General features: G+C 39.1%; 1 protein-coding gene across 1 annotated transcript in view; it reads right to left on the reverse strand.

Moving 5' to 3' along the window:
* DNAJC13 (DnaJ heat shock protein family (Hsp40) member C13) overlaps window positions 1-17,706 on the reverse strand; it is a gene marked incomplete in the record, with an annotated part of 3,140,357 nt that overhangs the window by 69,124 nt on the left and 3,053,527 nt on the right. Inside the window, 1 exon segment of the mRNA XM_044066722.1 lies at window positions 13,717-13,816. Coding sequence (XP_043922657.1) covers window positions 13,717-13,816 — 100 coding nt within the window.

Below are 17,706 nucleotides of genomic sequence, written 5' to 3' on the forward strand. Positions count from 1 at the left end.
AGCAGCTCCAAAAATATTTGAAGAGAAATACAGGCAAATGTACCCAGATACAGAAAATGTCATAATACAAAAAATAAGATCACAAAGGGGGAATGCAAAACAGAAGATTAGCAAAGTAGAAGTTAAACAAATAGAAGCTGAAGTTATGGAATACGTACGAAATGAAGTATTTAGTGTAGAAAGTTTAACACAGGTTAAATTGCAACATGATAGAACAATAAGTCCCCTAAGATAAAGAGAAACAGGTCGAGTGGGCAGATATCCAAAAAAAGAAATATGGTCATGTGAAAAGGTAAGACAATATTTATGCAAAGGAGAAAGCAAAACTAATCAATACAAAAAAAGCAGCACCAAAGATATTTGGACAGGAATATATTCAAAGGCATCTGGATTTGGAAAATTTCACAATACAAAAAAATTAGACAACAACAAAGGGGGGAAAGTAGAAAAATGATTAGTAATGGAAAAATTAAACAAACAAACTGAAGTTATGGATTACCTGCAAAGTGAAGATTTTGTTTAGGAAATTCAACTCTGGTGACGTCACAGCATCATGGAACAGTGAGTCCCCAGATTAAGGAAAAACAGGTGGAACAGGAAGCATCTGATCAATTGCCACATGAAGACACTCTGGAGCCTTCAGCAGGAAACCAGTGCAAAAGTTCAGTTACAGTTGCACAGCAAGGGAAGGAACAGGAAATGGTGGAAACTCTAAGGCAGTCAATATTGTGGAGTGATAGGTCAGTGAGTTCTCATATGAAAGAGCAACAGATGACGCAGGACGCAGCTGAACACAATCTCACATGAAGATGTTCTGGAACTTTAGGTAGAATGCCCACAGGAAGCAGAGAACAAAGAATGTGCCCTCAGTTTAGAAGAAAATGATCTAAGGGAAGAGTTGCTTGATTTAATAGAGATGAATAGACACATTAAGATCAATGAAAGAAATAGATTACAGAAAGTCAATAAGACCCAAAATGTTAAGTCTGATAAAACAAATGAACATAGCAATCAAGACCAATAACAGACGTTCATGTGACATAGACGTAAACAGGATACATTACCGTGCAGCTAAATTAATAACAGATAAAGTCTTACCACAAAAATACAGGTCAATAAGGGAAAGGAAGTGAAGACATCAAATGCCATCATGCAATTAATGAACAGAGAAAACTATAAAGCAATTAAGACGAGAAGTGTCACTGTTAGAAGAATACAGAAGAGGGAAGCTCTCAACTAAGATACTCAGAAAGATGGACATGATAAAAACGATGCGTAGTATTAGAAGAGACTATGATCTATTACACACTACTGCAAATAATAAACATAGAGAGCACAGACAGAAAAACTTGTAAGATATGCAGATAAATATAAAGGAAAAGTACAGAATAAGCAATTCATTGATGACCCAAAAAAGTTTTATAGAGAATTGGGAAATAAAGCAAACGGAATGGGACCACCAGCAAAAAAGTAGAAATCAACACATTTTGGAGAAATATCTATGAAGACCCTGTGGAACATAATAAAGATGCTGAATGGATTGAAATAGTACAAGAAACAGTAAGAAGTTCAAATGCACAAGATATGAAATGGGATGAAGTAACAGCCAGAAAACTTGAACAAAATTATGAAAAGATTTTAAATGAAAAACCCCAGGCCCAGATGCAGTACCTACCTTCTGGTTAAAAGTATTAACATCTTTACATGAAGATTTATCCCTGAGTAAGAACTACTTACATGCAGACCTTAAACAGACATCAACCTGGTTAACAACAGGAAAAATGATATTCCTCCTTAAGAGTGAACCTGCAAGCTTAGCTATCCTAAAAATTACAGACCAATAAATTGCTTTCCGAACATATATAAACTATACACTGGAATTGATGCTGGCAGACTTTATAGTCATTTAGAAGAAAACTCAATCATGGCATTAGAACAAAAAGGTAATAAAAGAAAGTCATTAGGAACAAAGGGAGTTGCAAAAATGGGAAGAGTCTAATGATCATTCGTTGTTAAAGTCAAAATAGAGAATTGTAAAAAGAGGAAGCATCTAAGTGCGGCATGGATAGATTGCAAAAAAGCATTTGACGACATCCACATTCATGGATAAAGGAGTGCTTACAGATGTACAAGATACACCCTACATTAATCAATTACATTACAGTGACCATGAAACAGTGGTAAACCACTTTGCAGCAAAGGCATGACAAAGGACAAGTTATTATGCCAGGGATAAACATTCAATGGGGGATATTCCAGGGTAACTCTGTCACCATTACTCTTTTGTCTTACCCTTAACCCATTAAGATGTCCACTTAACAGGTCATGGTTACAATTTGGCTTCCAGAAAACAATGAAGTGTAAATACTTCTTACCTTCTTTTGGTGGATCAGTTAAAACTGTATAGATCATCAGATGAGGAGCTGAAAGCACAACTGGAAGTGGTCAAGACTTTCTTGGATGATATAAGAATGTCATTTGGTCTTGATAAATGGGCAAAAGTAACATTTAAAGCAGGAAAGCTGCATCACAAAGAAATTATCAGTCTGTGACAGGAATGTGATATAAAGGAATCTGAGCAGGAAAGAGTATATAGATATTTGGGAATTGATGGATAGAAAAGTTACATAATATGAACAAATGCAAACAAATCTCAGTAAGTAATATTTTTAGAAAACTAAAATTAACACTGAAAACAGCCTTGACATCTAGAAACAAAGTCCAATATATAAACCGATTTGCTCTTGTTCTTACAGTTTTGGGGTGAATGACTAGCCCCAAAAGGTAATGGATTAGTTGGACAGGAAAACAAGAAAAAAGAATCACGTTTATCAAATGATATATAAAAAACAGTGTACACCAAGAGTATAAACTCCTTGTTCTGAAGGAGGTATGGGCCTCCTCGAACTTGATTACATGTATAGATCTGCCATTGTAGTACTGCATACATATCTGATGACCTCATCAGATCCAAACATAGCGAAAGTTTTGAAATGTGAAGATCACAAGTCTTAAGATTTTTATGGAGACAACTTATTTTACTGGCTAACTGGATAATTATATATGTATATGGCAGATATTTAAATGGATTTGACTTTCAATTGTGCTTTTTCTAACAAAGTTCTGGTGAATAAAGGAATGAAAGAGCTTAAAACTAATCAATTTGGTTGTGTGCCTGAGGTTCCGTTTTGTTTTCAAGTCTTAAAATGACTTCCCTGCTTAGTTTAGCAGAAGCATATCAGTGTCAAAGGGGAATGGAAACCAAACCAGAAGTAGATAAAATCAGATTGCAACTAGATGCGCCAAAAAAAATAAAGAAAGAATACAAGGAGAAAAATCACATGAGAAGGGAAGAAATGTAGAAAAGGCATAAATATAGTTGCAAGTACAGAAAACTCCTAGAACAACCTCATGTTGATTAGGATTTGACACATGAATGGTTAGAAGAGGTGAATCTGAACCAATGGTTAATATTGGTGGTCTAGGATAGTGGACTACATACACGTTGGTTTAAGTGGGAGAAACAAACAAATGCATGTTCTGTAAAGCAAAACTGGATAGAGACGCACATCTTGTTGCTGGGTGTGATACACAAATGGCACAGAACCTGTATGCTGAAAGGCATAACAATGTAGCAAGACTGTTTCACTGGGGATTGTGCAAGCATTACAACACTGAAATAACTGAGAAGCACTGGAAACATAAGCCACAAGTTACTATAGAGAATGAAGTTTACATCACATGGGATCATCCATTAACAACAGTTAAAAAAAACCCAGATGAGATAAAAACAGACATAATGGTCCATGAAAAGAAAAAGTAGCATTGATCCCTGAAATTGCTACACCCAGTGATTACAGTGTCTTACATACAGAGGGGCACAAAGTCATAAAAATACCAGCATATGCAGACAGAAACTATGGCAATGTGGAATAAAGACACCCAGGCAGTTCCAATAGTAGTAGGAGCAATGGGGTCTCAAAAAAAAAATCACACTCTTACATAAGCTACAGATACATGCAAGTCCGTATGAATTGCAGGAGTCAGTTCTGGGCACATTACAGGTACTGTGGCTGAGATCAAAGATTGAAACAATACTAATTTCACAAACTTTAATCGTACTTCGACTTAGGAATGGGGTCCATTCCCGTTATGGTAACAGAAACCCAAAAGGCTTGGAAAAAGTAAACCGGCAGCTGCATCTGAGGTAACACCATGGACAGAGAAGGACACTCACATATACAAAAAAATATGTGTGTGTGTGTGTGTGTGTGTGTGTGTGTGTGTGTGTGTGTGTGTGTGTGTGTGTGTGTGTGTGTGTGTGTACATCTTTGTCTATATGTACATACACATTAGCTATATATATATATATATATATATATATATATATATATATATATATATATATATATCTCCACACACACATGTACATGCATATGCAGCATATATATAGAAATAAATTTACTTACACACACACATTTTTTTCACCAAGTTGTTGTGACCTCTCAGATGTAGCATATTTAGAGACTGTGTGTGTGTGTGTGTGTGTGTATGGGGGGTCCTAAACATCAAGAAAGCACAGGAACATCCCCCTTGCAAAAATACTGCAATTCCCATACAACTTTTTTGTTTCTGGTAGTTGGACAGTGAGGTCTCCAAGTCAGGTGGTGGTTAGCTAAGCTTCAGGACGTCAAAACAGACCCATATATTTTACCTGTGCTATCATTACTAGCACTTCTAGACTCCCTTTTTGCACTTCTGCCTACTTTCGTGGCAGACCCTTATTTCCTATTTATTTTACTTCCTCACCTTTTCTCCCCTAATGAACTCCCACTTTCTACTTCCCTTTTCCATTAATCACCTTTGCTCTCAATCTCCTTCTGCTCATCCCCCTACTGAATGCTTCTCCTGTACATACAGCACTGCATTGTCTTAAATCCTATCACTACAATGACTTCTAAATTCAACCATGTTCACAGAACAGATCAAAGCAGTGTGCAATACTACAGTAGGTACCGTATTTCACACTGATCTTCAAAGATAAGTATTTTCTTTTAAATGGTATCCTAAGATATTATAGTCACTGATATTCTGAAGACCTTTACAGACCCCCATACTGTATAATAACAAAACCTGTAAGAAGAAACATTAGCATGTTCTTTATATTTCTATTACATGTGCAAGAACTACCTCCTATGTAATGTGGTTTGCACCTGCTAATTTTGTTCTTTTGTGCCTGTGTATCCTAGTGTTTTCTTCAATCCTCCATTCAAAATGTGCTTTGGCTAGTTAGACTACCAAGGTTAACAAATGCAAACAAATTAATCATAGAGCCAACAAGTGCTCAATTCTGCCCAAAAAAGGTAGCAGTCTGAAGATATTCATGTTAGGTTATAACTGGCAGCTTAGTAGGTCACCTGCGAACGGTGACAACATTAGGTTGTTCTACAAGATCTCTAACACCCTGTATGACTGAAAAACTGGGACAAGGGTACAAGGCTAAAAGGAAAAACTGCACCCTCTCTGTAAATTGTCACTGTCACCAATCTTTATCTTGTCTCTGGTTCCTTAGTATACAAGGGTGAACAATTCCATGGAGTAACATGGTAATGCATATCTAATTAAGGCCTGAAGAAGAGACCCTTTTCTACTGTGTTGAAAACTTTTTCACCATCTTGACTCAGGATAGCTACACGCAACTGCTGCTGCCTTGTGCTGCTCTGTTCTGCATTACCAGATGTGTCTTCTTACAGCTGTTCTCTTGTATTTGTAGCCCTGGGATAAAAATCACACTAATATGCATGAACCTACAGGAGTGATAGGTCATGATGGATGTAAACAGTTAAGAGTCTATATACACAGAGGTAAGTCATCTGGAAGAGACTACTTAACTGTTGTCTCTTGCTTTTACAAATATGAAATTATGACCTCACTCATGAAATTGAAAGTGGAGGGCTCCCAGCTTGCAGAATTATAATCAGAGCTTTCAGCAAAAATGAAAGAATACTTCAGGGAACCTCCCTTCACACACAGAGCTATTCTGGGGGTGGGGGGATGGGGTGTGTGGATTCAGTAAAGCAAATGCTCTCCTTGAACAGATGATATATATATATATATATATATGAAAGTATATTCAACATTTTTTCTTGGATGTCACCAAGCTGCCTGCTAGGTTCTTAATCTGTAAAGGTAAGGGCCTCAAATTATTTCAGTTGAACTACCAGGAATTTAGCAGCTTTCAGCACTCCAAAGTGTCTCACTCTCATGGCCTTCAAAGCAAACTCAAGTGTTCTCTTCATTATTTGTCTTCACCTGACTAGTTATTTTATAATGCATTACTTCGTAACTGAACATTCCTTTGGACTCCCCAACAAGTTGACCTTCAAGTCCCAGACAAGTGTTGGATCATCTACATCCTGCCTGCTATCTAAAATCTTGAATGTTAATAGCCATTTTATAAACTTACAGCCTTGGCAGAGATGAGTACAGTAACTCCAGGGCCTTGTCCTAATAGAAGTACAGGACTAGTGAGGCGTGGTCAGGGCAGCAGACCGGTAACTGCCAAGAGAGTGTTTTCCCTAGAATTTTATAATTTCTAGATAATACGTATGACACGGTCTCTCAGAAAGTAAGTTTCAAGAGAGTAGCAGGTACTACCAAAAAGGAATCAATCCACTTGGCAATTTTTCTTTTTTCATTGGCATTAACTACAGTGCCTGTGCCTTCCAAGAAAGACAGCTGGAGGAAATTCCAGTCCCCTGCCCAAATTAGGATAGCGATTGAAAACTTACACATCTAACACTTACTTCTCAGAAATGTCATCTATCAATGACCCTGCACTAAAAAATGGCCAGTGCCAGCAGCTGCCCACGATACGACTCCTTTACTGACACTGATCATCTTGAAGCATAAAACAAGTATGCTGACTTATTTCAGATGAGTTCCCGTGTAATACATACTCCATTTTCTCACCCTTGGAAAGAATGTGTAGAGAATCTGTGAGAGGCCATCTCTGAAAAATCTGAAAGTTCCTCAACCATTTTCAGGATGTCTTGAAAGTAATGCTACACACAAAGGTGTTTCAAAAATGTTTGCATTTTTTAAACATGCCAGAAAACCCACTTACATTAAGCAATGTTACTCTACCATTCAGGCTACGACATGATCATTCTTACTGCAATAAGGGCTAATATAAATCAACTTCAGCATCTTTCATTCAACTCATCTCATGAAAAGCTGAAACAATAACATGACTTTGAACATACTGGAAAAGTCTGCATAAACCATTTTAAACCTGAGTAAAACATCAACAGCATATGAATCAGCTTTAGCATAAAACTATATGGGACTGCTGCATCCAAAAAGCAGGCAATTCTACACATGCTTGTTATACCAACAATGAAAGGGAAAAAGGATGAACGTGTGAAGCTGATATTTTAAAATACAACGTATGCAGAAACACTGCAAGGCACATTAAATAGGTAGATATTATGCAGAAAGCTTTGATTAATGAAAGACTAATTCCAGCCTCCCCTTAACAGACACTACAGTTCTTTGGTGGGTCAGCTATACCTCATTCCACTGTTATCATCTATGAAAGAATCTTCCCTTCTATCAAATGTAAGCTTAATGAGCATCTTCCTCTTTCTTTCTTGTACTAAGAACTTTTGGAATGCTAACTCTGGTAACATACAGAGATAAAGCCCAGTCGACCCAAGTTTGATTCATCACTTGTGTGCCTGACACATCTAGCTAGGGAGGATGGGAGTGAGCAACCACTGCCACCTCACCTATCCTGGATAGAAGGCAGCAGCTCAGGCTTGCCAGTAAGTAGGTATTACACCCATACAGCATCAACCTATGTTCACCTGCATGCAGCCAAGGGAGCATGCTCCCGGTGGCAGGCAAGAGTAGCAGAGCTCCAAGAAAAGCTATGGAGGAGGAGGTGTACCTCTAGGTGAAAGTAGGATGGTTTGCAGGACTAGCAAGCTGGCTAGCTCTCAACCACTCAAATCTGACAGGTGGGGAATGAACTGGTGATGAGGCTTCTCAGGAATGAATGCACTGTAGAGCTCTCACATAGCTCAGGGATGCCATGCTCTTGCCCTGTGGAATGAATGGGTTCACTGGGTGCAGGTAAAGAAATAATCTGTTCTCTCCTGTGGAGGCAAAAAAAAAAATGAAAGAGAATTCTCATTTAGTGAAAAACAAAGTAAAGTAAGCTTAAGCAAGCCATCTAGAGCAGCATTTAAGTTGGTGACATTATGTTGTGCTAGAATACTTGCCTGAAGAAGGGGAAAGAATAGTGAGCAGTTAAAATGCAACCTATTCTTTTATCCCTTTATAAGCACTTGTTCTAAAGTGAGAAAGATGCTTCAGAAATCTTTTATTCAGACTCCTGAGCTTGAGCTCAATGGTTTCTAGACATACTTCTTCAGTTCCGGGAATATCTCATGAAAACGAATCTGGTTAGACAATGCAACCTGTACACCGCTCCACAGTTAAGTCATACTAGTAGCTCGTCGTCCTGCCTCAGCCCTCACCTATTAGGGACCAACCTCCCAAAGAATAACAGTTGGAACAGTCACCACAGTACACTCAACAGTACCCCTTCTACATTTATAGCTACCACAAGACTTCCTTTAGAAGCTCTCTTTACCCTACAGAATGCTGATGTCTGTGCTGTCACTGAGCCTGGTTTAAAGCTGCAGAGAGCACACCAACAGTGCAAAGTTATAATTCCTTCCACACACTTAGAACAGCTACTTCAAAGGCAGGGACTAAAGGTGGAGGTGTCTCTACTTACATCAAAAATAAATATACTTCAAGGGTGGTCGAATAGGATCATGCATTTGAGCTGCACCATGTTCAAATCACCATATGTAAAATCCATTACCACTTCCTTGCAAGCTATAGGTCCCCCCTCTATGACCCAAGAAACCCATACCATGTATTTAAAACTTATCAGAAATACTAACCATCCAACCCAATACAATATTCATGGGTGACTTTAATTACCCCACTATTAACTGGGAATCCTATACAACATCACACGTATGTACACAGGGATTCCTGGATTTTGTAAACACAAACTCCCTGGACCAGGCAGTCAATACACCAACCAGGGGAGCAACCATACTGGATCTGGTCCTCACTAATATGGGAGATGTAATGCCTTCTCTGGTAAGGTCAGACCACAAAATAGTCTCCTTTGAAGTAAAAAGAAAACCTGTACCCCCAGCTAAACCTAGAATACTCAGGAACTACTCTAAAGCTAACCTTCTGCTCTTAAGTGAGAACCTGGCAAAAGTTCAAGCCCCCATAAACCCCAAGAACACTGCTACCTATGCAGAACTGTTCAAAGAAACCCTGTAAAAGCATGTTAATAGCTGCACAGAGGCAGCTGTACCCATCGGGAAGTAGTACAGAACTAACTCAAAAAACAGGTCACCCTGGTGGAATCACAAAATCAAGAGGCTGTATCATAGGAGGAAGAAAATCATGGCAAAAATTAGAAGGTGCAGCACCCAGCAGGATAAAAGCACTCCCATCAAACTAAACAAACTCAGAAGACAGTCTACTAAAGCCAACATTGAGGTAAGTTAGGCCAAGGACAACCACAAAGCATTCTTTAGCTATGTCTGCAACCTCAAAGGCAATACACAATTGTGTGCAGAGCTCATTGTAAATGGAGCCACCTATACTGAGCCAGAAGATATAGCAGACCTCCTGGCTGATAAATTCAGCTACAACTTTACCCCCATCTCCCCCTCAACTTTCCCTCAGGAAACATCATCAAATATAACTCCCCCTACTATCACTAGGGAACAGGTCCTTAATGCTCTCGCGAAAATCAAGAGCACTGCATCAATGGGACCAGACAATATCCCAGGATGCATTTTAAATAGCATGAAACATGACCTATAAGGGCCTCTGGAATTACTATTTAACTGTAGCTTCCAAACAGGCTTCGAGCCTCATGAATGGAGAAAGGCAACAGTCATTGCTATGCACAAAGGTGGGCCAACTACAGACCCATAAGTCTCACTAGTCTTGTATGTAAAACCATTGAAAGAATTATCATGGAGATGATCACTAGAGATATAGTAAACCTCCAGACACAGAAACCCAACCCAGTTTGATTTTGTCAAGGGTAGATCATGCCTACTCAACCTGGTGGACTTCTTTAGAAGGTCACCAAAGCAATGGATGAGGGCAAAACCATTCACACTGCCTACCTTGACCTTGCCAAGGCATTTGACACAATACCCCAGTTGGGCACTGTTGACGAGGTTAGGTAAAAACCCGTATGTCACCCAGTGGATAGCCAACTGGCTCACAGATAGGACCCAGGAAGTTAGAATTGGGGAGTCCACCTCTACAAAGAGGCCAGTCACAAGTGGAGTCCCTCAGGGATCAGGCCTTGGACCGCTCCTTTTTGGCATTTACTTCTTAAAAGTCAAGGTCAATGTCAGTGGCCTCTGCCTGACTAAATTTGCAGATGATAGCAAATTAGGAGCTGTCACTGAATCTCACACTGACGCAAATGCACTCCAGCAGGGGCTGACACAGACAAACAACTGGTGTCAGATCCACGGACTAAAACTAAGTGCCAAGAAATGCATAATAGTAACCTTTGAGAAGTCATCTATCCTTGGTAACTATCAAAACTGACAACACACCCCTTAGAGTTGACCCAGTAGTCAGGGACGTAGGGACACATACAGATAGTAATCTAATCTTTGACCATTATGTGTCTACAGTGGTGAGGCAATCATTTTATGTTGCACAACTTATAAACAAAGGTATGGCAGTTTAAATCCAAAGAAGTCGCTGTTCCACTGTATTCGGCATTCATCAGACCTATCATTGAGTACAATGCCCCCTTTGGTATGTACCTAACCAGCCATATCCAACAATTGGAATTTCCACAGAGGTTCCTCACTAAAAGAATACAGGGCGTAAATAAAATGTCCTTTGCAGACCATCTCAAGACCCTAATCCCTGTATTCTGTCTCCTACAGTCTTTTGAGGGGAGATATATGCCTGGCATACAGGGCATTTTCAGACCCTACTCTGATGGACCTCCTGAATATCCACAAAACAAGCAGCACCAGAATTACCCATTCTAAAGACTGCCTGTGACAAATACAACCTGCTGGAGAGAGAGGTATTTATCTTAGAGACTACCCAGTCCATAGAACAGGCTCCACCATCCATGTGAAGCAGAGTTCCTCCTTAACCCAATTCAACTGGAACTAGGACAACTGGATGGGAAACCGGAAATTCATCCCTGGTTTGGCATCTATGTCGTTAATGGACACAGGTAACCTGTAAATGGTTCATCTCCCAGGCCCATGCTTACACTTATCAAGGGTATCAGAACTTGTCAGAGATTTGGGATGCATGGCTAGGCTTAAAAAGGCCCTTGTGGTCAATAGTCTAGTAAACACCTATGAACCTATTTGAAATAAGAGTTCAGTCAGTTGCTTGCTAAACTCTGATGACTACATCTGACTGTAAGAAAGTAAAAGTCACAAGTAATGCAGATACTAAGAGTCTTGAAATAGGGAGAATGAAACTCTTCTCTCATTAAACTAAACTGTTCATATTTAACTTCTAGTAAGAGAAAAAAACATGCAGTGACAACGTTCAGGTATCCATCTTCAGAATAAGTTCTAAATGTTGCTTCATAAGAACCACTATAAACAGTGTGAGCCAATGTTGTATTAACCAAGATCTTAGTGAAGGAAAGGTGAAACAAAGCAACTGTTTAAAAGTACTTTTTTCTCATATGCCCACCAACCAAATCATATTCAATATCTGTACAGACAAAATGGTGTGAAGTGGGCTAAATCCTCTCCAACAGAGGTACAATGGATATACAAAGTGTACACACCCCTTTTAAAATGCCAGGTTTTTGTGATATAAAAAAATGAGACCACAATAAATAATTTCAAAACTTTTCCCACCTTTAATGTGACCTATAAACTGTACAATTCAATTAAAAAACAAATCTGTTAGGGGGAAAATATAAAAAAAATAAGAACGGTACAATAAGCTGGTTGCATAAGGGTGCACACTCTTAAACTAATACTTTGTTGAAGCACCTTTTGATTTAAATACAGCATTCAGTCTTCTTGGGTACACACCTACCATCACTTAGAGAGACTCTGATTAACCCCAAATAAAGTTAAGCTGTCCTAGAAAGATTTTCCAGACATTTACTCAGTTTTCTGCTACAGCAAAAGCCACAGTTCGTAGAGAGCTTACAAAGTATCAAAGGGATCTCACTGTTTAAAGGTATTAGTCAGGAGAAGGGTACAAAAACATTTCCACAGCATTGGATATACCATGGAACACAGTGAAGATGGTCATCAAAAAGTGGAGAAAATATGGGACAACAGTGATATTGCAAAGAACTGGATGGACGTCCCGCCAAAATTAATGAAAAGACAAGACAAAAACTGGTCAGGGAGGCTGCCAAAGGACCTACAGCAACACTGAAGGAGCTGCAGGAATTTCTGGCAAGTACTGGTTATGTACTACATGTGACAATAATTTCCTATATTCTCCATATGTCTGGACTATGTGGTAAAGTTGCAAAATGGAAGCCTTTTCTTACACAGAAAAGCATCCATGCCTCGCAAAAATTTGTAAAACAATACATCAAGCCTCCCAAAAGCATGTGGGAAAATGTGTTATGGCTTGATGAGGCCACGGTTGAACTTTTTGGCCACAATTCCAAAAGGTACATTTGGCACAAAAACAACACTTTCCATCACCAAAAGAACACCATCCCCACGATGAAGCATGGTGGTGGCAGTATCATGCTTTGGGTTTGCTTTTCTTCAGCTGGAACTGAGGCTTTAGCCAAGGTGGAGGAAATTATAACAGTTTCAAATACCAGTCACTTTTGGTCCAAAACCTACAGATGTCTACTAGAAAGATGAAGAGGAATTTCACCTTTCAACATGACAATGACCCCAAGCATACATCCAAATCAACAAAAGAATGGCTTCACCAGAAGAAAATTAAAGTTTTGGAATGGCCCAGCTACAGCCCAGACCTAAATCCAATAGAAAATCTGTGGGGGTGACCTGAAGAGGGCTGTGAACAAGAGATGCCCTCGCAATCTGACAGATCTGGAGTGCTTTTGCAAGGAAGACTGGGCAAATACTGCCAAATCAAGATGTGCCACACTGATATACTACTACCCAAGAAGACTGAATGCTGTGATTACATCAAAAGATGCTTCAACAAAGTATTAGTTTAAGGGTGTGCACACTTATGCAACCAGCTTATTGTATGTTTTTTATTATTTATATTTTTCCCCTAACAGATTTGTTTTTTAATTGAATTGTACAGGTTATAGGTCACATTAAAGGTGGGAAAAGTTTTGAAATTATTTATTGTGGTCTCATTTTTTTATATTACAAAAACCTGGCATTTTAACAGGGGTATGTAAATTTTTTATATCCACTGTATGTGTTGTATAGCTGCCATCCCAACAGTTTACCAGACAAACCATGCACTGATAATTAGCATCCAGTTGCCTCTTTGTACATTAATACTGACCTGTTGGGAACTGCTTCAATTTACCAGGGGTCTCTCTTATAAAAGTGTTTAGATCTACATCCATTAGAAACATAAAAGACTCCACTATTTAATAAAAAACATTTTATCAAAACGTTCATTTGTTACTGTATTACTGACCTGTGAGGTATCCTGCTGTTTGGGACTCAGAAATGAACAAGTCATGTTTCTGGTCTTTGAAGGCACTCCAGATAGAAGATCGTGAAAGAACTTCATTCACCTGAAAAAAAAAGATATACTTAATCCATGCTTCTTTTTGATGTTTGCTTCTGATATAAAGGACAGCTGTGTTAAACATCCATCATTAATAACAGAGAACTGAATTATTTTCATGTCCTCACAATTATTCATGGGTACAGTCCCTTTAAGAGGGCTAGTCCTTTGACTTTGGACTTAGGACGTAGTAAATACTTTAAGTGGCTGATTGGCTAACTGCACAGTCCCCCCTACTGGTATGTAGTAAGAGAAGCTATCGCTGACAGAACTGTGACCCCAGATTGGGAGGACTACTAAAAGTGTTAAGTGTAACAATTTAAAGACTGATCTCATACCACCAGTCATGGTCCAAGTCTTTTATCTACTCCAAAGTCAGTTTCTTCCACCAAAGTGACAATGGCAAGGACAAAGGATACCTCTTCTCAGGAAACTGCACTCCATCTACATGGCATCATTTCAGGTCTTATTTAAGAATCACACACCAAACACCTGAAAGAATTTAGACTGCCATAGTAATAAAAAAAAATCTCTTCTAACAGCACGAATCTTTCACAGTGCAGTCAAGCTCACTCAACATGGTAAAAGTTCTCTGACCTAACAACTTGCAGTTTAAAATATTCAACTTATAGCAATGCATAAAGGTCACACAAGGCATATTACAAGACAGCAACATCTGTTGCTAATATTTTAAAGATAAAGACATGAAAATGATTCATTTGGCTACTCTCAAGTAATCTACACAACTGCAATATTACACATCTTTTCATGCCCTCGCATTTACTCATAGTTCAGAGTTGTTAACACACCAAACTATAAACCCATAAGCCAGATTGAGGGCCCCCATTATATTACATGGTATAACAGGATGGAAAAAAGAAGTGCATGTAGCCATTTTCACTGACAAGTATTTTTTCAGGCTACACAATAATTGCAGGATAATCACCAAATATCTAACAGCTAAGCAAAAGCACAGTTTAATTTGATGAATTTACTACCAACTACCATTTAAACCTGACAAATTTTGTACAAAAATCATAAGTAAATTAACTCAGAGTATCAAGCTACAGTGAGGAAGTATAGGTAGGTGTTCTACTCTTCAATCTAAGACCCATCAATTTCCAAGACAGTGAAAGGCATACCTTGGAAAGGAGTACTACTATATTCCAACACAGATGCACCCACATCTTCACAATTAGTAGTGCCAATGCTTGGAGATTTCTTCATAAAGATTTTCACAGTGAGAGGAACATGTTTTTTTGAGAATGCAATCCATTGGCAAATTTTAAAAATTCTCTACAGATTACTTTGTCAGAGATGTTGAGGGAGCAAATGGTTGTAACAAAGAAAATGATTGTTTTTCAGCTGGGATATGCGATCTGAATTTCTTATACATGGTAATGCCTTACACAGTTTAATGCTACTGGGTGCCAAAAAAAAAGCAAATGGAAATACAACATTATGATAGATCCTTTCATTCCAGTCCATTCAATACAACATGTGGGTCCTCGAGTTGCTTGTCAGATCTAACTTGGCAGTATCAGTACTCCAAGTCTTATGACCCTTTAAGAATTTACCTTCCCATAATGCATGTCTCCCCCTTAGTATCACAGATCTTGTTGATGCGTTAAGATGTAGACATCACTAACCTTTGCTGGCATGGACCCCCTAAGGAAGTCTAACCTTGGTCCAGCTGACACAGTCAAATATATCAACCCGGAACCTTGGGTCTGAGACTTGATCTGAACTGATAAAGCTGGAGTTAAAGTTGGAATTATATTTTCAAGAGCTAAAGAAGCATGGAAGGTTGAACCTTGGGCCACAAGACCTGGAAGGAACAATGGTTTTGAAGCAACCATAGTCGAAATGTAGACCAGTAAGGAAGCAAGAACTGAGGGTATCTGAACATATCCAACACTTTCAGAGCTGAAGACAATGAGATGACCCCCATCTCAATCTGTCTTGAAAAACTTCTGCATCAGATGAACTAAAACAGCTTTTGAGGTACTTCTGTAAAATCCAAAGGATCACATGGAAAGAGCTGAAAAAGGGCGATCCAATTTCTCTGAAGCTGGCAAAGACTTCTTTGGGGAGATGTGATTGCTTATAGGATCCACGAGCTCCGGATCCACAGGGGAAGTACAGGTAGGAATTCAGGGCCCTATGATTCTTGAACTTTGGAGCCAGAGTCAGAATCAAGGAATCCCTCTTCCAATCAGACTTCTCTTGTTTTGAAGATCTGTCCAGTCTTTTAGGTTTTGGAGACTTCTGGATCTGGTGGTAGGAGGCCTTTCAAAATTAACTTATTCCTCCTATCCACCAAGGCTCTCAGTCTGAAAAAAGCACAGATTTTTCAGTTGATAGACAAATGAGGAACTCCTATATATGCATCACACAGGTATAGTCTTGATATTGAATTTTGTGATCGCACATGGTACACTTTTTAAAATTGGTCTGCTTTTCCATCTTGCATATAACAGTTAAACACTACAGAAAAACCTACAAGCACACAGAGAGGAGAACTACTACTCTCAAACAGCATACTAAAATCTAATAATTTTAACATCTAAATATCCAGCTAAGTATCTCACATTTAAATATCTAGAAATTAATCTGTACATGGCTTACCAAATAATGAACAAACCTAACTACCTACCTCTGTAAATAAGCAAGTTTAAGTGTTAAAAGAAAAGGAAGACTAATGGTGGTAGAAGAAGGGACTCAAGGGTAGAAGAAAAACAGATACTACTCATTATAAGAAATACGGTCTAAACAGGCACAACTATATAGCAACTATCCATAATAACTATACTAGAAGAAAAATCTTAGAAATATTCAATACAAATTCAAAAATGAGGTGGAGCACTTCGCTGCAAAGGATCACGCTACTAGTCGTAAAGGTAACAAATAAGATATGATGTAACTGGAAGACAGCTGCACTATGGGAAGAGAGATTCTTAAAGGGGCCCAAGGCTGGAGAACTGATGTTGCTGAACTGGCAAACTTTCATCTTAACCACTACAGTGCACAATGAAGGTCAATCACTTGACGCTAAGAGGTCAACATCAATTGCAAACAAGAAGGATGCAGCACTCAGCAGCTCTGTGGTGTAAAGGGTTAAAGCTCTTACTACATGCAAGTGATCCTAGTTCAATTAGCAGATCAAATACCTTTAGAAGACAGCTGGGGAAGACAGAAGGGAGGGCCACTGCCAGCCTTGCCCATCCGGAGGGCAGTGAGGTGGCTTTAGTGTCATAATGGGGACATCTAGAGGGAGCAGTAGGTGTTACCAACTAGAGTTTTGAGTCTGCATTGTCAAGGCATTTAGCACCAATAAAGCAAAGGAGAATCTAGCAAGCAGAGGAATGCTTCCCGTTGGTGGACAGCAGAAACATGCTCATTAGAGCTGGTGAGGGGAAGGAAGTACTCACAAGTAAGAGGTAGGACACCTTCAGGACCAGTATGCTGGTGAGCTCTCTTCCATCAGGCTCTCTAGAGAATTTAAGGGCTAATTAGAATTCCCCAGCAAGAACAAATGGACTGGACTATAGGGCTCTCACTCATCCCTAGAATACCACAGCTCACCCTAACCAGAACAAATGGGTCCAGACAGTGGAACCTTTTGGAACATCCTGGGGAGATGAAAAAGAAAGATGCAGCCCTCATGCATCAAAACTGAACATTCTCCAAAACCTGTCTGGGCATTTATGTGATGTTTATGAAAATCGTGGGAGGTGAAACATGCTAAACCATTTCTGGAGTCCTACCATCACCTTAATGTACATAACACTCTTAATCACTCTAATACAGGGGCCAAACTGCATGAAGCAGTGGCCCTGAGACCTATCAGTAAAATTCAGAGATACTCTTACTAGAACTGCAAGGAAGACATTTTCT

This window comes from Protopterus annectens, chromosome 3.part1 (assembly GCF_019279795.1).
Source record: "Protopterus annectens isolate FY-2018-M chromosome 3.part1, PAN1.0, whole genome shotgun sequence".
Taxonomy (NCBI): domain Eukaryota; kingdom Metazoa; phylum Chordata; order Ceratodontiformes; family Protopteridae; genus Protopterus; species Protopterus annectens.